The sequence below is a fragment of the Pygocentrus nattereri genome, chromosome 10, assembly GCF_015220715.1.
Source record: "Pygocentrus nattereri isolate fPygNat1 chromosome 10, fPygNat1.pri, whole genome shotgun sequence".
Taxonomy (NCBI): domain Eukaryota; kingdom Metazoa; phylum Chordata; class Actinopteri; order Characiformes; family Serrasalmidae; genus Pygocentrus; species Pygocentrus nattereri.
In genome coordinates this window covers 5,045,366-5,069,055 of record NC_051220.1, presented here as the reverse complement: position 1 = coordinate 5,069,055, position 23,690 = coordinate 5,045,366, and the positions used below count along the sequence as shown (strand labels likewise).

Below are 23,690 nucleotides of genomic sequence, written 5' to 3'. Positions count from 1 at the left end.
GGGCTTAGAGGGACAGCATGTGGGCCGGTCATTTTGTGAGTCACTCCTTCTGATTACCCTTCAGGTGTTCTCAGAGTCCTCTGCCACTTAGCTTGTGTGTTTTGTCATGGCAACGGCCACTTAAGAGTGTCCTGACCCCCTTGCTCTCTCTCAAACACGCATGCAAGTCAATGAATATGATGGACTGCAAAAGCAACAGAAATGCCACAGAGGCTGGAGAGGGTTAGCACTGCATGCTGACTGCATGTCTCAGCAGATTAGCCCACAAAATGATAATTATGGAAAAAAGATAACGTGTTTCTAGCACCGCATTCTACCCCGAGCTCAAGGAGGACGCTGGAGGCAGGGTTCAGGGTTGCAGCAGCCTTTACGTTAATTTCAAGTTCAACCAAACAAAACAAAAACAAAACAAACACAACCAATGCTACGCAAAGCTGGCCACTTTTCAGTGGCTGAACCTAGCTAGACTTTTTCTAGCTCTTCACTTTGTCTGTTTCTGTTGCTGCTGCTGCTCATCCCCCTCTCTCTCTCTCTCTCTCTCTCTCTCTCTCTCAGCTCTTTTTAAGAGAGCCAGATGAGCATCAGCTGGCTCTCATTAAGGGCATTCATCCGAGAGGGAACGAGAGCTCACTGCTCTGCCTCCTCATCCTGCCCCCAGCTGGCAGCTTGGCCACCCGGGTCGAACGTGAGGTGTAGTGAAGCAGCCACGCTGGGTGGTGGAGCTTGGGACTCACTCTTGCCCTGGTGCCTCTTGTGGCCGGCACCAGCGTCCTCGTCCTCCTCCTGCCGTCACTCACGTCCGTTGGGGGAGCTTGAGCTCCAGGTTTATGAGTCCGGCAGTAATCGGATTTCTGCTTTGCAATGAGCCAATAAACTCACAGAAGACGAAGTCACGTAAACATAACGTAAAACAAACTTCATTCATTTTCAGAAACTTTGCGCCACTTTACCTGAACATATGAACTTACATCATCTAGAAGATGAATATTCAAATCCTTTATTTCCTGTTTGGTTTAGTGCCACTCCAAAAGCGTCTTGCTGCGGTGTCTCGCAACATCCACTGACATATAGCAAGTAGCTGTCTCATATTACTGAGTTACAGCAACTGTAAGAGGAACTGACAGAAACAGGGAAAAACACACCAGCCAGGGCTCTAAGGGTTAAAAAAGCTTTTGTGAATCCGGGTCCTGAACGCTAAATAAAGAAATGAATACAAATATAATGAACAAACACGAGTGCTCAAATTACATGGAACGCTGCTTTGGAAAGAAGATTATTGAAAATCAGAGATTTATAGAGAGGGCCAGACATTGTGGCACTGCACTATCTGAGCAGATGTGCTGTATATGCAAATGTCAGCACTGGTCACCATTATACTGACCACACACACACAAACAGGCAATTATTCTGCCACCTGCAAGCTCACTGTACACACAGACACACACACACAAACTCTATTCATCAATGACGCAGTTGGCGGCAGCCTGCGTCACACACTCTATCTAAGAAACACCACGTAATGGTCACTAAAGCAGAGACACACACAGAGGTCAGAATAATGACCGGTTTCCGCTGACGAACTCCGTCTTCAAACAGCCGCAGCATGAAACCCGCATGCAAAAAACACATCAAAAGACACACAGAGAAAAATCCATACACTGAAAACTCTCTATGCTGTGAGGTAATAGGAGAGACCCCCGCAGCAGTGACTGTAGCCAACCTGATACACACAGACCCGGCTTTCCGTCAGCCAGCAAACAGCATTCCACTAGAAAAATCTCTGAAAGGCAGGCGAAGTAGGATCCCGCCAGACACACCGGCCCAGAAAATACTTGCCCAAAATCTGGATCAAAATTTTTAGTGTGTAAAATCCTGAGGACGCATGTTCACCCGTTGTTCTGTACATGACCGACCCCTGAACCGCAGCTATTTATCAGAAGATAGAGCCGTGGCCACGCTCAGAGTTAATAACTGAGCCTACTCTGCCAGCCTGCGAGCTTAGGCATCGTAAATTAAGCACCTGTTTGGTTCATTTTAACCTCATCTTCTCATCACTAACGCTACATGTCCACAACTCCTCTGAACAGCAGCAGGTCTTTCTGAACATAATGCACATTGTGCTATTCCTGAAACTGAGTTTACAGGCAGCCACGTCTGAACAAGTAAGCTCATTCTAACTCTGTCAAACGGTTAACAGTTAAGCTGTAATAAGTGTTGAGGTCCCACTTTGTCAAGTGTCTCTAATAACTGTGTAGTTACGCATGAATAACATATGCATTAACACTGTAACTACTGACGATTTAGCCAATGTTACAGATGGATTACAGAGGTCCAGCCTATGTAATTATACATATGTATCAACATCAGTTTTGCCTCATGTAATTACTGACATAAGTGCACCTGCATAGGAACTTTGCTGTAGTGCTAAAGTAACTGGACGGGTCCTGTGTAGTTGTTATGTGGGTACTGTGTAATAATGGAGTGGTAATACAGATGTTGCTTTGTGGGAAATGCAGCACATTTAATTAATGTCATAACATGTTATGATAAGGGGGCGTCTGCTGTTCCGTCACATATACATACAGAGTGGTTTAAAGCTGAAACTGGTTACAGCGTCACAGCACTGCCAATAAATGCTGGCTAAATGTTAGGAAAGCTGGCAGATACAGTGTAATAATGTCTTAATGTACATTACTAAATATTTCCTTTTACTGCTGGCAAAAGAAATGCTGTTCCAGTCTGAATACAAATGTCATTACATTCATGTTATTACCCTTGTGTTATTACATGAGAGGGAATAGGCTGTTACAACTAAAGATACACTCGTGTAATTACATGAGGCAAAACTGAAGTTGATACACATGTAATTACATAGGCTGTACTTCTGTAATCCATCTTTAAGAGTGAGTAAATCATTTGTAGTTACACTGTTGTTGCATGTTGTTCACATGTAACTACACAGTTAGAGCCACTTAATATAAAGTGGGACCAGTGTTGTCCACATAAACGTTATACAGTGATCAAAAGTAGTTTATCCTTTTTTATTTCATTTGTATTAAAGAGACTTTGCTTTACAGCTATTTTATAATCGCTTTAAGTTCTAAATCAATACTTTCAGTCTAACTGCAAACAGTGAACTAGAAAACTTACCCCTCCCAACCCAATTTTATTTATTAAAAAAAAATTAAAAATTGGGACACTAATCCAAATGCACACACATGCATTGCCGGAGTGGGTAATCTGGATTGTCGGGAGAATTTCCAGTGGGAAATTTGGGTCAGTCACTGTGAGTTAACGTATAAACAAAAGCACATAAAACTATACATATATATATATATATATGTAGTAATGTAGGGGTTAAATCAGCGGCCCCCACCTCCAGTGGTGCAGCCCCAGAGTCTCGTACAGGGGATCAAGACTGGATGAAGCTGAAGGTAGCTTCTTATTTTCAATTCCTGTTTCACCTTAAATAAAGTAGCAGTTACGGAAATGCGAGTAAGGAGGGAATATCAGCCTTTACAATTGTGGTCTCACTTTATTCGGATAGTTCACTATACTCAGATTATCTACAGAGGTTCAAAGAGTTAACTAACTGTTGAAACTTAGTTGAGGGGGTTAGGATTTTGATCAGGGTGAGGGTCAGGTTTAGGTTTTGGGTTGAGGCTAAGGTTAGGATCAGAGGTTTGGAGTTCAAGAAAATGACGGTCAATTTAGTAGATATTCAGTTTAAGGTAACTCAAAGTAAATGTATTATCTACAAAGCATCTAAAGTGGACTTTCCAAACACAGTGCGACCCAAATTCCTAGCAAGGGTGTGAATATGGTAGTGCAGGGTTTTTTTTGCCTTACCGATGTAGTTTTTTCCGTGAATCATGTGACAGCAGCGACAAGAACTGTCAAAACCCAGGCAGCACCAAGAAGACAAGAAAAGGCTGTCAAGGAGGATGAGGACATATCCGAGCATGTGGGAAGTGAGAAATGCTGACATTAACTGACTTAGCTACTATTAGTTTGTAGCACACTGACTGTCAATATTACGTCATAATTAGGATAAAAGCCTTCACCAGTTTCCACTCTATCACTAGCAAGTGATCTTGGTTATGTCAATGCAAAGAAAGCAATGAAGAAGACGATAATCTACAGATTTCAGAAGAAAAGGTTATTTTCCACACAGGCAATGCTGTGTGTAGCAGGACAAAAAGCCAGTTGAGAGTTTGGGGTGGGTTGGCCTGCATCATGTTATTCCAGTCTGAAAATAAGTCCCACTCAAGTCCAGCACACGTAATGTTCAACCCAGAGAAGTGCCAAGATATATGAGTTTAACCTGAAACATACTTCACGCAAGGAACATGAACGCTGGTGCTTCGAGCTACGCAGATGGGGTTTCTCACGTAGTTGCATTCAAAAATGTGTCATGACGCATTTCATTTCGCGACACAAGTGCAAGCTGCATTCTGAGCATTATATCAAAAACAACAGCAAAGCCTGACCAAGTGGCGCTGGTACCTCCAGCGAGCTTCTCAACTGCCATAGCAGACGAGCAGTTTAGTCTCACACCAAGATGGCATAAAAATATGGTTAACTATCGCATTTCCAATCCAAGAGAAGAGGTAAAGCAACGCACTCTCCTCTACTGTCCACATCCACGCGGTCAAGGACGTTGGAATAACAGTAGATCTCTCGCTGATCTGTACTCTATCACCCTCTTCAGTAGACCGAGTGTTATAACCTCCACAGCAATGTAAACCGCAGTGGACCGAGAAGGACCAAGCGTTTGCAGTGCATTACAGTCATTTGCGTTCTTGTCCTTGCATAAAGTATGTCTCAGGCCTAAGCCCGCACCGTGCTTAAAGACACAGAGAAACATCCATCCATCCATTTTCCAAGCTGCTTCTCCGTCAGGGTCGCGGGGGGATGCTGGAGCCTATCCCAACAGTCATCGGGCGGAAGGCAGAACACACCCTGGACAGGTCGCCAGTCCATCGCAGGGCAAACAGACAGACACAGACAGTCACTCACACCTAGGGGCATGTTCAATTGGACTGACTGCATGTCTATCGACTGTGGGAGGAAACCAGAGAACCCAGAGGAAACTCACGCAGACATGGGGAGAACCTGCAAACTCCACACAGAGAGGACCCTGGCCGCCCGGCCGGGGAATCGAACCCAGGCCCTCCTCGCTGTGAGGCGACAGCGCTACCCACCGCGCCACCGTGCCGCCCACAGAGAAACATGCCAGTTTCAAATAGTAAAGAGTGGTGGATACTATGTCATGCTGATTTTGCGCAACATTAACACCGATATGACCACACTTATGGTCTGCACAGTGCTAACTGGTGGTCAGAAGCTTCCATTACTTGGGAGCTACATTAGACTTGTAGCTCTAGTGTCTGAAGTTCAGACACCAAACCTGCCTCAGCTGATCGACTGCAAGGGGAGCCGCTTTAAGGCCGCTGGAGCAGTATTAGATATTGCTCTGCGCTGAAACTCTGAATGGGGGCTCTAGACTCCTGTGTCAAGCTCGACTGAGTGCCATGAGTGTTTTTGATTGACAGCTGCGAAAAAATAGCCCAACCAGCATGGCCGCTGTGACCATGGTGACTGAAGTTGATGGTGCCATGGCAACAGTCTGAAGGGGGTCCTGGAGTTGAAGGAAGACCTGACCTTCTGTAAGCTCACCTGCGGAGACTCACCTCAGCAGGGTCCGTTAACATAAGAAGCTGAGATTCAGAAGGATTTCATATTTCATAGTCCAGGCCCAGGAAACTTAAACTGGTGATTACTTTCTAATGGAGTTAATGTTGGCCATTGGCCAGTCACGCAAAAACCACCATCCCAGAGCAAAGCATAATGATTACAACCTGGAAACTTAATCCGTGAAGGCCAGCTGGAAGACTGAGAAAACCCCCCCAAAGCATAAGGGAGCGGAACAGAAAGTTACTTCAACAAGTACGTCTGGAAATCACAGTGGGGAACTCCAGGGCCAGAGTACGGGGTAAGTTAACCAGTTGATTGTCTACTTGTACTGTAAGGCTATAGATGGCCAGCTTAATGCCAATGTACTACCACAAACTGGCTTATTAATTAGCTTCTCAGCTAAGCTACAACGTCTTTGGCTACGTTCACACAGCAGGTATAAATGGCCCAAATATGATTTTTTTGTTTGGCTGCTCACATCATCTTTTAAATGTGATCTGAAATGTATCCAACATCAGTCTGAACAGATCAGCTCCCAAACTGACCCACATGTGCAAAAGAACAGAGCTTCATGCAGCTTCATGCGGCTCATCCAGAGGTAAACAATCATAACTGCCAACGAACACAAGTCGCTCCCAGAAGGTTCAGTTTCATCTTCGCCAGCATCACAGGAGCCATCCTGAAGCTTCACTGACAGACTGGGCTCATCATCCAGAATGTGTTCAAGCTCAGGTTATTTGGCCACAGTCGTGTCCTCCTTTGCTTTCAGACTTTTAACTGTTCTTTCACGCTGCAGCCTCGCTCTCCTACTGCCTCGTTCTGCCATTTCTTTCCAAATCTCTTCAAACATGGAGCAGTTAATGAGTCTCTTCTAATTCTTGTACAGGGACATCTTGAACAGGGACACATTTTTGCTGTTCACACTGACACAGAGGCACATCTGTGTCACATATAAAGAAAAAGATCAGATTTGGGCCACTTTCATACGTTGTACTGAAATCCGACACGTATCCAATATGCGGTAACACGACTCAGCCTAAACAGCCAGATCAGTATTCAAGCGACTTTTACGTCAATTAAACCCAACATTTATCATAATTTGATGCTACTGAGTCCTCACAAACATCAGGGGTGATGTTTCTGTACAAATAAAATCAGACAACGTTTATCCAAAGTGCTCCGTGTTTAAAGAGGTTTGGAAGGAACGCTGCAGTAGGAGAACATGGCTGCAATACCAAAGTAAAAAAAAAAACCTACTTTTTACGCCGAGTTTGAACACATTCTGGGTGATAAGCCCAGCTGTCAGTCAATGAAGCTTCATGATGGTTCCTGGGATGCTGGCGAAGATGAAACTGACACCTCTGGGAGTAACTCTTACTGCTGACTCCTGACGACTGTCCCACGTGAAGCTTTGTTCTTTTGCACATGGGTCAGTTCAGAAGCTGATCTGTTCAGATTGACGGCACATTCAGATCACGTTTAAAAGACACTGTGAACAGGCAAGAAAAATCGGTTTTGGTGAGAAAATGAGATTTGGGCCACGTTTACCTGCTGTGTGAACATAACCTATGATGGTAGGCTTAGGTGCTGAGGCAGGAGGGGTCACTGTTTTTCAGTGGGCTAGTTTAGACAAAAGTCCAGTGCTAAATTTAGTTCCCAGCCCATCTCTGTATGCACAGTATATAAGCTTGAAAACACATTTTTTAAAATCTTGTATAAGGCAGACAAGAACCAGTCATGAGGCTAATGCTGCATGCCCATTCCACGGCTTGCATCAAAACTAGGGCTGTGTGCAGAGCCTTAGTAGCATCGTGAACAAAAGTCATGGAAAACTGATTGTACATCACTGTTAGCTGGTAACATAACATGGCAAAGGACATAGAAGTGCTAGTAGAAATCAATATGCTTGTCTGAGTCTACAGCTTGTTTTTTAGTTTGTATGAACGTAACAAAATTTCAGCCACCAAAAGTGAAAAACACTGGAACTTTACTGAAAAAATAGGCCTATACCATAATAATCTATAATCATAATCATAGAAGCATTCTAACATTTCACAAATAAAAGTTTTTTTTGGTGAAACTGTCAAACACTAAGAAGTTGCTGAGATGAAGCTCAACTCAGCTTCTCGTTCGAATTTCTCCATTCTACCTTAAATGGTGCAGCAGCTACACTGTGGTGCCTCAGGCATCATTTAAGATAGCAATAAATTGAAGCTGAAGTCGAACGTTGAGAGATGTTTTACGAGAAACTGTTCTACTTTCGCGTATCAGTTTCCTGCCAGAGATGCGAGAAAGTGGCTACAGCTGAGCTAAAGCTTAAAGCAAGTCTGTTTTCAGCACATATTGAGACATATTTACAGCCAAGATGGTAAAAAGGACATTAAATGTTGTGGCTCCCAAGGTGGTCAGATTTCTGTTGAAAGGACAGGTGACCAACTGTGTCTTCTGTCAAGGACAGTGGATTTTGTTTGCACACACAATACACACAACTTTAAGTGTTTACTTCACCAAGATGCCACCAAGATTTCTTAGTTTTGGGTTTCAGCCCTAGAAATTTAGTTTGGTCTGACAACTCAGTCAAAACCTGACCGTCCATTTTATCAAGATTAACTGCGTTACATCATCCAGAGCCGTGTGTGTGTTTATCTGTCTGACCTTGAACAAACACTCTCTTCCAATAGACCCAGCTGACGTGGATCCCACCCAGGAACATCAGATTGGACAGGATGAGCATTGCGGTGGAGAAGGCGGAGATGAACGCCAGACCACGCCTCTGCATCCGCGGAGACAGGAATCGCACCTGTGAAGAGAGAGGATGGATGATGAATGTCAATCATGTTCCAGTCTAGTCCCAGTCTAATCCCTCTCTGTCTCTCTCTCTCACCAACAAAACACATACAGGTCCTGCTGTACACTTTACACTGATCAGAGTTATCCACAGATCAGTTCTACACTACACTCATCCACCATACTACAAAGACGGAGAGAGAGAGAGAGGGAGAGAGAGACTGGGGGAGAGAAAGAGAGAGGGAGAGGTAAGGAGTGTCAGTAATGTTGACTAAGCAATTTTTTCTGTGGTGCGCTGACTCTGAGTCAGGTGTTCACACTGAGATAACTACTGATTTACTACACACACACACACACACACACACCTGTGCTGATTGTGTGTGAAACTCGCTGAAGGGGTGTATGTGTGTGTGATGGCATACTCACAATGATGTGATGAAGAGGAGCAGAGGACAGTAAGAGAGCGATGGCGTTTTCCACTAAAACCCCAACCCAGTTCAGCAGGGCCCACCACTGCAGGTAGTCATGGCAACCATGCCAGAAACACACAAAGCTGAACGCCAGCGCCGTGGAGACGAGCTTCTGGAAGAATCCGCGACGAGAACCACCCAGCGGCACGTACAGGTACCTAAACACACACAATTACAATACAATAACACATTTAAATATTTTACTGTGTCACAAATGCAGTTCCTCAATTACAGACTCCAGTCCATCTGTTTCTCTGATACCTTGTTACCCCCTTTTACCCTGTTCTTCAGTGGTTAGGACCCCCATGGACCCTCACAGAGCAGGTACTATTTGGGCGGTGGATCATTCGCAGCACTGCAGTAACACTGACGTGGTGGTGGTGATGTGTTAGCGTGTGTTGTGCTGGTACGAGTGGATCAGACCCAGCAGTTTTTAAACACTGTCTATTCACTGTCCACTCTATTAGACACCAGTCCACCTTATAGATGTAAAGTCAGAGGCGACAGCTCATCTGCTGCTGCACAGTTTGTGTTGGTCATCCTCTAGTCCTTCATCAGTGGTCACAGGACGCTGTTGGCCGGATATTTTTGGTTGGTGGACTTTTCTCAGTCCAGCAGCGACAGTGAGGTGTTTAAAAACTCCAGCTGAGAATAATCCACCATCCAAATACTACCTGCTCTGTGAGGGTCCATGGGGGTCCTGACCATTGAAGAACAGGGTAACAGAGTATCAGAGAAACAGATGGACTACAGTCTGTAACTGTAGAACTACAGAGTGCAGCTATACAGTAAGTGGAGCTGATAAACTGGACAATGAGCGTAGAAACAAGGCAGTATATTTAATAAAGAGGGAAAAACCTGCTGAACTTTCAATGTAAGTTTTTACCCCAGGTAATTTTGTACCATTTTAATTGGGTCATTTCATCATATTCTCCTGTCAATGTGAAAACAGCCAATACTTTTGAAGTTATGTTAAGAAACCTATTTTAAATTTTTTCAATTTTTTATTATCTTTATTTTTACCTCTGCTCAATTGGACAATACTACATAACACAAAATCTCACACGCTTGATCTGTATATCAAAGTACGCACAACTCATCCATACAGAACACACACACAGGTAAGGAATGACCATATACATAAATATAAACATATACACACACACACACACACACACACACACACACACACACACACATACATACATACATATATATATATATATATATATATATATATATATATATATATATATATTACACACACACTCACCAGCCACGTTATTAGGTACACCTTGCTAGTAAAATGTCGGACCCCCTTTTGCCTTCAGTACTGCCTTAATTCTTCGTGGCAGACTTTCAACAAGGTATTGGAAACGTTCCTCAGAGATGTTGGTTGGTTATTTGAGTTCCTGTTGTCTTTCTATCATCTGGAACCAGTCTGCCCATTCTCCTCTGACCTCTCACATCAACAAGGCATTTTCGTCCACACAACTGACCGCTCACTGGATATTTCCTCTTTTTCGGGCCGTTCTCTGTAAACCCTAGAGATGGTCGTGCGTGAAAATCCCAGTAGATCAGCAGTTTCTGAAATACTCAGACCAGCCCGTCTGGCACCAACAACCACGCCACGTTCAAAGTCCCCCTTAAATCCCCTTTCTTCCCCGTTCTGATGCTCGGTCTGCACTTCAGCAGCTTGTCTTGACCACCTCTACATGCCTGAATGCACTCAGTTGCAGCCGTGTGATTGGCTGATTAGCTATTTGTGTTAACAAGCAACTGCACCGGTGTACCTAATAAAGTGGCCGGTGAGTGTATACACACCAGACACCAGAAAAATGCAAATAAAGTGTGCATGCTTGTGCCTTGGCGGGACACCTCTCTGACAGAACATCAAGCAATTCGGTGAAACAACTGAAATGATAGGCCTTGATTTGTTCACACCGGACACATTAGATAGATTTCCTGTCAGTTTGAGCCACGAGCATCTCTGAAATCAAACTCCCCACATCACCTCAAACACAGAGACGAATCAATGCAGTAATATCAGAGTCCTCTCAAGTGTCAGTTCATTACCAAGAGACCTGCTTCCGCGCAGTACGCACTGATTCAATCTCCGTCAGATCCGTTTGGAAATCTTTACGCTCAATTACAGACACCCGACATCGGAGCCTGCAGAAAACAAGCACATCAGACGATGGTGACAAAAACTTAAATCCAACTATGTCTAAGCGCACTGGCAAACCGTGGCCCTCAATTTTGGCCATCAATGTCCAAACTTGGTCAAAACATGGGGAAAAATATCTGCTAGCGTCCCTATAGGACTCAGCCATGTCACTCCACTGCTGCGTTCCCTTCATTGGCTTCCTGTAGCAGCTCGCATCAGATATAAAACCCTGATGTTGGCCTACAAAGCCAAAAATGGTCCAGCTCCTTCCTACTTGAGATCAATGGTGAAAGCTAGATCCGTACCCAGAGACCTTCGTGCGTCAAGTACGGCTCGACTTGACCCACCATCTTGCAGATCACAAGGAAAACATGCCTCCAGACTGTTCTCTGTCCTGGCACCAAGGTGGTGGAATGAACTTCCCCTAAGTGTCCGAACAGCAGAATCACTTGCTGTCTTAAACGACGTCTGAAGACCCATCTCTTTTCACTACACTTATCTAATCACTAACACTGTCTATTAAAGATCTTCACCTCTTTTTGTTCACTGTATTTTAGTGAACTTTTTTCAGCAGGTTTAGTGTTGTGTAGACTCTGTGTTGAGTTGAAGGTATTTTTCTACTTGTTGTATTTGTTTTAGGTCTCAATGCATAGATAACTTCAGGTAGCAATTTAGAGCAAAGCTCTTTAAAATTATGTCGACCTTTATTAACATGAGATATTCTGAAGTAATGACAAGCACTTTTGTAAGTCGCTCTGGATAAGAGCGTCTGCTAAATGCCATAAATGTAAATGTTAGCACTAAGCTAACGGTGAACGGCGAACACTAGCTGCCCTCCAAAGGCTGCATTTCTCGGCCGCTGCTTCATAGAAGGCCCTTCCAAAGTGAAGGACCCTTCATGTACAGTCTAGAAATGCCTACGTTCTGTGTGCCTCCTTCCAGGCCTTCAGTTATCCACAGCTCTGTGCGGAGCATCACGGAAATGTTGGAAAACGAAGCCACTCGAGCAGAGCCTGGTTCGGCTCCCCGGCCGGGCGACCAGGGTCTACTGTGTGGAGTTTGCATGTTCTCCCCATGTCTGCGTGGGGTTCCTCCGGGTCCTCGTAACAATTTATTAACGTGGAAATTTTGAAAAAAATCTGCAGAAGTGGCCTTAAAAACATCAGCAGCCGGATAAGTACGAAGTCTGTATTTGACCTAATGGAATTATGTGCAGTGCTGGGCAAAAGTCAGAAACCAACCCTCCACTGTCCACTCAGCCATTAAGTGCTCACTATTTATTATCAGGTGATATTTACGAGGCTCTACATACAATTAAAAATGCCCCAAACGCAAACTTCTGCTTTTTTCTGATACTGAAAACTGAATAACTAGTAATTAACGGCTGTTTCCAGTAGAAATTAAACCAAGGGTCTCTGAATGGTGGTCTCTGTCTTTGCACAGGGTTGAACACAGCATGTGTGTGTGTGTGTGTGTTTATGTTCCTTTGGTGATTGTGTAATACATTTACATTGAATATCTCCATCTCTGTGTGTGTAATATATCACACGCTCAGTCAGAGTGAGGATGTGTGTATGAATATGAATGTGTATGAGACAGCATGAGTGTGCGTGAGTGTGTGTGAGTGTGTGACTGTGTGTGAGTGTGTGTGAGTGAGTGTAAGATGGATGTCTGTCATTAAAATGTCTGTTTCCCCCAAAGACCATCAGAGAAACCATACGCATCTAAACACTGAGCTCCATCTCTCTCTGTTTCTGTCTCTATCCTTCTGTCTCTCTCTACCCGTCTGCCTGTCTCTCTCTCTCTATCACTCCCTATCCCTCCCTGTGTCTCTCTACCGCTCCCTATCCCTCCGTGTGTCTCTCTCTACTGCTCCCTATGTCTGTCCCATCCCTCCTTGTGTGTCTCACTAAGTGCCTCTCTCTGTCTTTCCCTATCCCTCCCTGTGTGTCTCTCCCTAACTTCTCTCTCTCTTCCATCTGTTCCTTTTTTCTCTGTATATCTCTTTCCTCCTCTTATCTGTTTTTTCTATCTCTCTCTCCTTTTCTGTTTCTTTTCTCTCTCATTTTTGTCTCTCAATCTTCTTTCTTCCTTTTCATTCTGTCTTTGTTCCGTTCCCTCTGTACTCTCCTCTCCTTTCTCTTTTATTCTTCTACTTCTGCTTTCTTTTTTTCCCCATCCTTCCATCTGTTCTTTTAGATCCTTCCATTTTCCTTTCTCTCCCTCTCCTTCCTTATATTCCCTTTTCTCTCTGTCTCTCTGTTTACATCTCTCTCTCTCTCTCAGCAGGATTCTTCATTTCAGGGCTGAGAGAACACAGATCTGTTCTAATGAGGCCTGCGGGATTGTGGGTGAACCGACTCCTCTGTGAGTGTGCCGGTGTGTGTAGTTGTAGTGAAAGAGGAGTGAAACAGACAGTGGGATCTATCTACAAGCAAAACAGCAAGTCCAAGATTAACAACACAAGACGAAACACAAAATAATCTCATGACTGGCAGAAATAAATGATAAGATGAAGTCATAGTGGGCTGAACTTTAGTCAGCTACATGTTACTATGCAGTTGCTATGGACCAAGTCAGAATGTTTGCAACAAACAACAAAAACAACAACAACAAAAACCCTCAACGCTATTGGCATTATCCACCCAGTGGAAAGGTCTTTGCTGTTGTGAATGGCCAGACTCTGGCCTAACAAGAGACAAAAGGCAGAACATTTGCACCAAAAATAAAAACAAAAGCAGGTTAAACAGAAATTCAACAGGCCTTCAATGAAATGTCAAACCTAAAACTTTACAAATCTTCTTAACGCAAACGAAAATGAGAAATATTTGGTTTCACAGCTGTAATTAGCTTTTAGCTCAACTGCTAACCTTAAATGGTGGGCACCAGAATGTAACTGCTGCACTATTTAAGGCGGAACAAAAAATTTGAAGAAAAAAAAACAAAAAACTGGCGAGCAAGAAGCAAACATCACCCTTGTTTACTTTCATGAGCCGGTCCTCACTGGAACATTCAAACAGTTTGAGCAGTAGCAGATCAACTCTGAGAATGAAAGTGTGGAACTAGAGCTTCTACAAGAGACATCAGACGAGCGATTAATCGCTGCTGATCAACAGGAGGTACAACAACCAAGACTGTCTCCCCTACAGGTCTGATTCCACTTAAAAACCATGGCGCAAGCGTTGGTCTCATCATCTGGAGATCACGAGTTTGATCCCTGGTGATGCTACAGCCGTCCGTGGCCTGGAGTCCAAGAGGGCGGAGTTGGCCTCGCTCTCTCTGGGTGGGAAGGATGACCTCGCCTCTCCTCGGATCACCCAAACGGGACGCTAGCCAGTGCAGGCGTCTGTTAGCTGATGTAACAGATCTGCTGGTTGGCACTTTCCTCTGAGCTGTCCAGTGACGTTGTCCAGTTCGGCTGTCTAGTGACGTTGTGTGAGCATCAGTTTGAAAAGATGTGGTGGCGCTTCACAGGTCTTGGAGGAACCCTGTGCTGCCTTCACCCTCCCAGCACTGGTGGTATCATGTAATTGGTGTCCTAACTAGTGGGTGGAATTGAAAACGATTAAATTGGAGGGAAAATTAAAATAAATAAATAAATAAATAAAATAAATACAGAATGTAGCAGAACATTACTAGCAGAAAGTCCTGGCTAGCATGCTGGCACCACCTGTAGCCACAGTTTTTTAAAATGATGAATTATAATTTAAAAATGATGGAATACATTGCCTTGGATTAACGACCATTCTCTGTTGTTGAGAACGTTGGATTTCATGGCACATACTGCAGACTACAGTAAGTCTATTTTATAGTGCCCACCACTAATGTATACCTCGGCATCAACTACATTCATGGTAAGCTGCATGAATCTCTCTCACTTTGGCTCCATCTTTATCCCTTTCCTGATGCTTTCACTTGGACGGACAAAGCGGAGGACATAAACCAAGATGTCCCTCATGGGCTTTCTAGAGGGCTGTTAGAGGATTTGCTCCAGCCGGAACGAGCTGCGGCCGCTGGATTAACCGGCCCAGGCCTGTGCTACGACTTTGGCCGGCTGTCGCTAAAAGACATGTTTTGCTTCGGCAGATCAAAGCCAAGGCTCCCACGGCTCGCTTCACTCCTCACGGTCAATAAGCCTGCCTGGAAGAACAGCAGCCGTTTTCCCCACAGCCTTAAATATAATACTAAACTACACTTGTCAAAAATCACATCTTGTCCTAAAGGTAGTCGATCAGTCCAGACATGTCTGGCGGCTGAAGTTTGCTTCTCTAGTTTTGCAGTGGAGCCATGAGGCTAATGTAGCTAATAAGCAATGAAAGCTTATCGCCAATAAACACTGCGCAAATTCTCCAAACCTAAATTATACACTTACTATACAAACTATAACTATACAAACCACACTGAGCAGATAAGTAATCTCAAAAGGATTTACTCATAAGACGATGTGGCATTTGCAAGGATGTTAGTCGTCGCTCCCAAATGCAAGTAAAGACTGTACTACGCACGGTGGAAGTCATATGTGAACAGCATGCAGAAACGCCGCCGACTTCTCTGGGCTCTGAAATGGACTGATGCACAGTGGGAACGTGTGCTGTAGTCTGATGAGTTAACCTGTCAAGTTGTTTATGGAAAGAACGGACTTTGTGTTCTCAGAGCCAAAGAAGTAAAGGACCATCCAGACTGTTAACAGCGTAAAAGCCAAAAAACAGAGTCGGTCATTGTATGGAGGGGTATTAGTGGGCAATCAGTGGGCATCTGTAAAAGAACATTAATGCTAAGCACATTTAGGTTCAATCCCATTTCTTCTTTTTACCCTACCCCTTGTTTTCAAGGGGCACTCTAACCCCTTGGAATGGAGTTACAAAGGCGAGTGGATTAAATCTTGCCCCAAGGAAATGGGACCCTCAAATAATAAAAAAAAACAAAAAAAACAAACAAGATTAATTCATTAACAGCTACCAGCGCTGCTCTGTAGCCGACCCGGCCCGTCTTCAGTGACAGCAGAGAAGGGAAAAGTTCAGCTCCTCACTGCTGGGCTTTAGTTACATTTAGGGTAACATAGGCAAAAAGGGGTCTAAGACAATTATTTATTATCGCCCACTGCTAAATTACAGGTGATACGCAGCCTCCTGTTCCCTGACAAAGTTAGTTCGCTACCGAGACATAAACATACTTTTAGTGATTTTTCATGCTTTTTACGAAGAAAACGACGATAAAATCTTAAACAACTAAAATAATACTATGGTTAATACTAATACTAAAATAATACTATGGTTAATACTAATACTTTTTTTTATTCTCATAACACTCAGTTTGGAGGACCGTGTAGCCCTAACACTATGCCCTACCCCTCTATCTCAACAAAAATTGGGACACCCTACACCCTAGGTGTGAATGCACAAAACAGTGGTAGGCGCAAGGGGTGAAATGGGATTGGGCAACATATGTTGCCTGTTGGATACCATCATTTTCAGATATGTCCATGCTTGGTTCATCATGGTAACACCACGCTACGTTCTGCACGTTGCAACATCACAGCTGTGTGGGTGCTAGACTGTCCTGCCCATCTCCTATTGGAAGTGGGAGGTGCAGAATGTAACAATGATGGCCTTGTACAGTCGCGCAGCAGAAGACTTGTATAACTGAAGAATGTTGGGGCTCAAAACTGGATCAACTGGTGTCTTCAGTCTCCAAACGTTTGGTGTTGTTAACAGAAAAGGTGATGCAACAGCAGTAAACATGCACATGTCCCAAATTTTGGAACGTTTTACAGTAATGATATTTAGAATGAGCAAATTTCTATAAGTAAAAAACGAATATTCATAAAATACAACATCAAATGCTGTATCGTACTTTCTAATTTGATATAGGTACAATAATATAAAACAACATAAAATGATTTTGTTATTGCTGGCCAAGAATGATGTCCATAAAGATCTCATTAATCACAGTATTACAAGATCTGTACTGAGAGCTTGGTGGTTTTCCTGTTCACTAGAATGAGATCAGGACTTGCTAATTCAGCCAGAACTGACCGTGCTGACTAATGGCTTTGCTGATTACAATATTGATTGTCTGCATTGATTTTGAGGTTATCGGGACAGGAGCTGATGACCAGGGCAGAGCGATGTGATCGCTCTGAAAAGAGACTGAGCAAGATGAGCTGTAAGAAAAGCCTCTGGAAGAAACCGCTGGGAGAACTGATCCTATAAATAATACAAACCAATTACAGGTTTCCACTTCATCTGTTTCTTTTGATGTGGAGAGAACTTACAGCTAAAAAAACCTGAGGCAAGAATTTCATATTCATACAGTAGAAGACACCAAGTGAACACGAACGAAGGGAAAGCGCAGAATGATGGGTATTTAATACAGTTTAAATGAAAAAACAAGAGCTAGATGGAAAGAGAGAGAGACATACAAACAGAATAGAGAGAGAGAGCAGAAAGAGAGAGAGAGAGACAGAACAGAGAGAGAGAACAGAGAGAGAGAGAGACAGACATACATTCAGTAACAGAGAGAGAGAACAGAGAGAGAGAGAGAACAGAGAGAGAGAGAGACAGACATACATTCAGTAACAGAGAGAGAGAAGAGAGAGAGAGAGAGAGAGAGAGAGAGAGAGAGATACATACAGAATAGAGAGAGAGCAGAAAGAGAGAGAGAGAGACAGAACAGAGAGAGAGAACAGAGAGAGAGAGAGAGAGAGAGACAGACATACATTCAGTAACAGAGAGAGAGAACAGAGAGAGAACAGAGAGAGAGAGAGAGAGAGATACATACAGAATAAAGAGAGAGAGAGAGAGAGAGAGAGAGACAGACATACATTCAGTAAGAGAGAGAGAACAGAGAGAGAGAGAGAGAGAGAGAGAGAGAGAGAGAGAGACAGACATACATTCAGTAACAGAGAGAGAGAACAGAGAGAGAGAGAGAGAGAGAGAGAGAGAGAGAGAGACAGACATACATTCAGTAACAGAGAGAGAGAACAGAGAGAGAGAGAGAGAGAGAGAGAGAGAGAGAGAACAGAAAGAGGGAGAGATGTACATACAGAATAGTGAGAGAGAGAGAGAACAGAAAGAAAGGGAGAGAGAGATATAAATGCAGAATAAGAGAGAGAACAGAAAGGGAGACGGAGAGAACAGAAAGAGAGGGAGAGAGAGGAGAGAGAAAAGGATATATATAAAGAACAGAAAGAAGAGGAAGAGAGGAAGAGCTAAAGACACAGCTGAAATAGAAAGATGGAGAAAGAAGGAGATAAAGAGCAAAAAAGAAAAAAATGAGAAGAGATGAAGAAAGAAGGTGGGACAGAACAAAAAAGAGATTTAGACAGAGAAGGAGAGAGGGAGAGAGGGGGAGAGAATGAGAGAATGAGGGAGAGAGAGCTGTATGTGAATGAAAGTGGTATAAAGTGAGCATTAAGCTGAGGTATTGAGCGAGCGTTGGTGGGGGGTTTAGGGGGGATTAGTGAGGGCGGCGTGTGGATCAGCGCCCCTGTCTAACTCTCACTACAACACCAACACAAAGCTCTGAGCACAAAGCCTTCACAGACCATCAGAGACGCGGGCCGCGAAGAAAAACCCACAACTGCAAGGTAACGTCAAACCCGAGTGAGGGGTGATGCTGCCTGAGCGCCTCCTCTTCACGAAACTGTAATAATAAACTAAACTGAAGGTCCTGGTCCGAATCCGTCATGGTTGTGACATCACAAACATGAACATGTTTCCATGTGACCGATTCAGCAGGTGGCAGTTTAGCCCCGCCCATTCACACTGAAGTGACGTAGAGTGTCGTTACAGCAGAGAGTCTGCCACAGAGTTACTTACTTCTGAGGGGATGAAGTGAGGCTGGAAAATGGCCTTGTATTTTTGGTACACAAAACAAGCCAAACTTCACAAGCGGAGAAAATAAAAGACATGAAAATATATAAACAGCATATGGCTGCTGTCGGAACAAAACCTTGTATCTCCAAAATAGTAACTTCGCAGGAGAAGGAAAAAACCTACTTTACTTTTAATGTAAGTCAATGGAAGCAGACTTTTTGTCCAAGTAATTTTAGGGCATTTCACTTGGTCCAGTGATCATGAAATTTACAAACAACATAAAGGACAACATTTATTTTTAAATTATGTCAAAAACTGAAAAACGAAACTGAATATTTTATTTGGACCATTCTACGGAATTAGTTTGAACTTCAGTCCAACAATAAAAACTACAGAGAAAGTAATATCCTAAATATACACAAAATTAGCATTTATAGGGTTCTTTTTATTGGGACGTAGCAGCTGTCCCAAACCTAGCCCCTAAATTTACAATTTTTTTTTATAATTCCAAAAATGTTGGGCACTGTGTTAAATGTAAATGAATGTAAATAAAAACAGAACGCAATGATTTGGAAATCTCAAAGACCCATATTTTATTCTCTATAGATGTCAGGGAGATTTTTTACCATTTCATGAAAAACATGAACTCATTTAGAACTTGATGGCAGCAACGCATCTCAGAAAAGTTGGGACAGGGTCGTGTCTACCATTGTATAGCATCCCCTCTTCTTTTAACAACAGTCAGTAAACGTCTGTTTATAGTATATAATGATCACTTTATAACAAACACTGAACAATTTATAGTAAGTACTGAACAATGTACAGTACATACTGATCAACTTACAGTACATACTGATCAATTCAGAGTATACACTGATCAATGTATAGTTGATACTGATCAATTTACAGTACATACTGATCAATTCAGAGTATACACTGATCAATGTATAGTTGATACTGATCAATTTACAGTACATACTGATCAATTCAGAGTATACACTGATCAATGTATAGTTGATACTGATCAATTTATAGTAGATACTAATCAATTTAGAGTATACACTGAACAATGTAGAGTAGATACTGTTCAATTTAGAGTAGATATTGAACAATGTAGAGTAGATACTGTTCAATTTAGAGCAGATACTGTTCAATTTAGAGCAGATACTGTTCAATTTAGAGCAGATACTGATCAATTTATAGTAGATACTGTTTAATTTAGAGTAGATATTGAACAAGTTAGAGTAGACACTGAACAATTTAGAGTAGATACTGAATAACTGAATAACATTATATACTGATCAATTTACAGTAGACAATGAACAGTTTATAGTAGATACTGATCAATTTAGAGTAGATACTGAACAATTTAGAGTAGATACTGAGCAACTTACATTATATACTGATCAATTTATACTGGACAATGAACCATTTATAGTAGGTACTGAACAATTTTAGAGTAGGTATTGAACAATTTAGAGTAGATACTGAACAACTTACAGTACATACCGATCAATTTAGAGTAGATACTGAACAATTTAAAGTAGACACTGGATAATTTACAGATGTTACTGAACAATAAACAGTTAATGAATCATTTGTAAAAATAATTTTACTGTATAACTGTATAATAAATTTGCAGTGGATTTGCCTTTCACGGCTGTGGCGTCGTTCACAACAGCCAACCCAACTTAACCTCACTCCTCGTCATGCACTGACATCACACCACCACATCTTGCCACTGACTGCACATCCTTCCACCAAACGCAGGCTCGTGATTGACTTCAGTGGCCACAGCCACCTGACCAGGGGGCAGCGGTTTGTGTGAGCTTTAAAAAGGCTCTTACATAAGCAGGCACTGGATCGGGTCTGGGCTTTGATTGTCGTGAGCGCGTTTCAATAGCCGTGTGATGAGACTGTACGGGCCGCTCTACGCTCACAATAGCAGGACGGTGGAGGAGGGCAGCGCTGATGAATGCTGCAGATTCATTAGAGTGTGTGTGTGAGGATTCTTTAAGTGCGACGGTGAGTCAGACGAAACCTCTCGCACACCTCCACACTCCAAACTCCGCCGCGCACAATTACGGCACATTTAAAAGCGCATTAAGACCTCTCCAGTGGCACTTTAACACACAAACATGTGCCGATCCGCGCTCATATTATGCAGATTAGATCGCAGCGCACCAACACAAGCAGTGCACATTTTATCAGGATCAGAGAGAGAAAGAAGGGCGGGGGGTCAGAGAGAGAATGAAAAACGGGGGGGGAGGGGGGGGGGGGGGTTGGTTGAACACGGCCAAGTTCAGCGCAGCATTCTCTGTGTGTGATAGAAAGGTGGGAGTAAATGGAAGACAGTGTGAGGGGAGGATGAAAGAGATGTGAGAGGGGGATGTAAGGGAGAGGAAGAGGGAAGGCTGTGTGGAAGGAAGGAAGCAAGGAAGGGGACCATGATTCCACCTATTTTTCAAAACTTTCTGAATAATTCAGTAGTTGCGATTCAGAAAAGTTCAATGGGAAACAGCTGTTAAGTAGCCTCTAAAATACCTTAATTGAGCAATATGTACTTAATGAATGTTACTAATTTGATTATTTTGCTGCCACACAACATGTCGACGGTACCCGTATCCAGGGCATTAAGATGTAATCCGGTAGTAGCACGATACACATGAGCATACAATGTAACAAACACAATAGACAACACAATAAAGCAATAAGCCACGAGAGGCAGGGCGTTACTGGGATATTATTGTGGGAAGGGCGCAATAAAATCCCAGTAACTGTAATGTAATGTAACTAATGTGACAAGCTTAAGTACAGCAACTATCCATCATGCAAACTACATGCAAAAGTCATCACATATGCCTTAAGCCAAGGATTAAAACTTGTTTCTGACAGTGTGTGACACACCATTCTCTATAACAATGAACAAAAGCCTGGACAAATTTCTTTATCTAACTGATTGATTTTTATAGATATCAATGTCATACAGCATCAGAAACCCCATCAACAAGAGATTACCTGAATAAACACTAAGAAAAAGGAATCAAAAGGAGAAACGTCCTAAGAACATTGGGAAGACCCACTCTGAAGAACCACGACTCAAAAGGAAAAACTCTCTAAGAGCATCAGGAAGAATCACTGAGAGTAGCCAAGACAGTGAAGAGAGACCACTGAAACCAGCAAATGACCAAACAAAGGCCAAAGTCCATAAAAGCCTACGTTCACATTACTGGGCTGAAGTGGCACAAATCTGATTTTTTGGCCTAACGTGACTCAGCTCTGATGTTTTCAGGGCTGTGTGGACACACATCTGATATTTCACTTTCATATGTGGTCCTAGATCAGTTATGTATCAGGTGTGGCCATGCGACCTAAATGTGAGGCTCAGATCGGAATTCCTAAGCTTTTTTCCACTCCACCATCATTCAGCGTTACTCTGGCAGCAGCGCCGAACAGACGTCAAAGCCTGTAAACGGCGGAAAAGCAGCTCATCTCACCTTCTTCTCCTCCGGCTGGCTCTAATAATGAAGCTGAGAGCTGATCAGAGTTAATGATCTTCTCAGCGAAGCTCGTTCTGCTCGTTAGTTTGTGCTGATGATGCAGTGATTCAGTCACGTGACGTTACTGAGTAGGAGGAGCTCATGAGGGTCATTTCAGGCCGGTTCATCACATTAATGACAGGTTTGAGTCACTGACCTAAACGAGTGTGAACCATCGAGTCAGAGAGATCAGATCTGAGCAAGAACTCGGATTTGAGCGACGAGGCTTGTAATGTGAACGTAGCTGAAGTCTATGAGAAAACCTGCGCCTGTTGGATTTCCAACTGTGTTAGACAAGCTGTGCACAGGATGATAGAATCTGAGGAGCTCAATATGAATGTCAAGTAGGACTGTAACTTAGCTATACAAGACTATAACTTAACTATAGTAGCTTCGGGCTGGCAGACATGAAGGTAATTACAAATCCTGACTGCAGCCCAAGAGAGATATAATGGCATACCATTCATAAAAATCTTTGAGGCATGGATCACAATGCCTACAGACAAACGTGGATATGTTACACTGCCACATCCATCTCAAAATGGATTTTGTAACCAGATTAGTGAAATGTACCATTTCATGCAGCCACAAAAGATGAAATCAATACATCGCTGATAAGTATGCCACACAGCTCTCTCCTGATGCTGCTTGCTCACATGGCACACACTCTCCCAACGGTTCCAGCCAGCAAGTGAGGCACTGATACCGCCAAACCCCAACAGAGCATGCTAGCATTGGCCTGGTACAGGTACTGCCAGTGGTCCAACTCTAAAAATGTTCATTCATAATAGCAGCTTATGTATTTTTAGGTGAAGTATTTCTTTAATCTCTTTAAACTGCAGCAATGTAAATATTAACGAAGCAATACGTAGGTTTAGCATGCTTTTGAAATGTAGTGCGCCACGTTCTGAGCCAAGTTCATGCCTTTTGCCATGTCCCTGTGTCCCTGGTTCCTCATCTTCTAGATCCCTGTGTTCTTAGTTCCTTGTTTTCTTAAAAAAAGCTTTCCGTGAAAAAATATCAGTGAAAGACAAATAGTGCAACAATTCAAAAATTCTGTTTCTCAACGTAAAATAGCAAAGAACTTTTTCTTTTCATCATCTATGACACCTAGTATCATTAAAAGATTCAGAGAAACTGGAGAAATCACTGTACGAAAAGGGACAAGGCCGAACACCAACACTGGCTGGCCGTGATCTTTGGGCCCTCAGGC

The 23,690-nt window shown here is 43.0% G+C and overlaps 1 protein-coding gene across 3 annotated transcripts in view; it reads right to left on the bottom strand.

The window, feature by feature from the left end:
* hhat (hedgehog acyltransferase) overlaps nt 1–23,690 on the bottom strand; it is a 108,869-nt gene that overhangs the window by 13,955 nt on the left and 71,224 nt on the right. For all 3 annotated transcript variants that reach the window (XM_017702547.2, XM_037541714.1, XM_017702548.2), the window contains 2 exons: nt 8,911–9,112; nt 8,353–8,497 (listed from right to left, as the gene is read on the bottom strand). In XM_017702547.2, the coding sequence (XP_017558036.1) occupies nt 8,353–8,497; nt 8,911–9,112 (347 nt within the window). The remainder of the gene's footprint in view (nt 1–8,352; nt 8,498–8,910; nt 9,113–23,690) is intronic.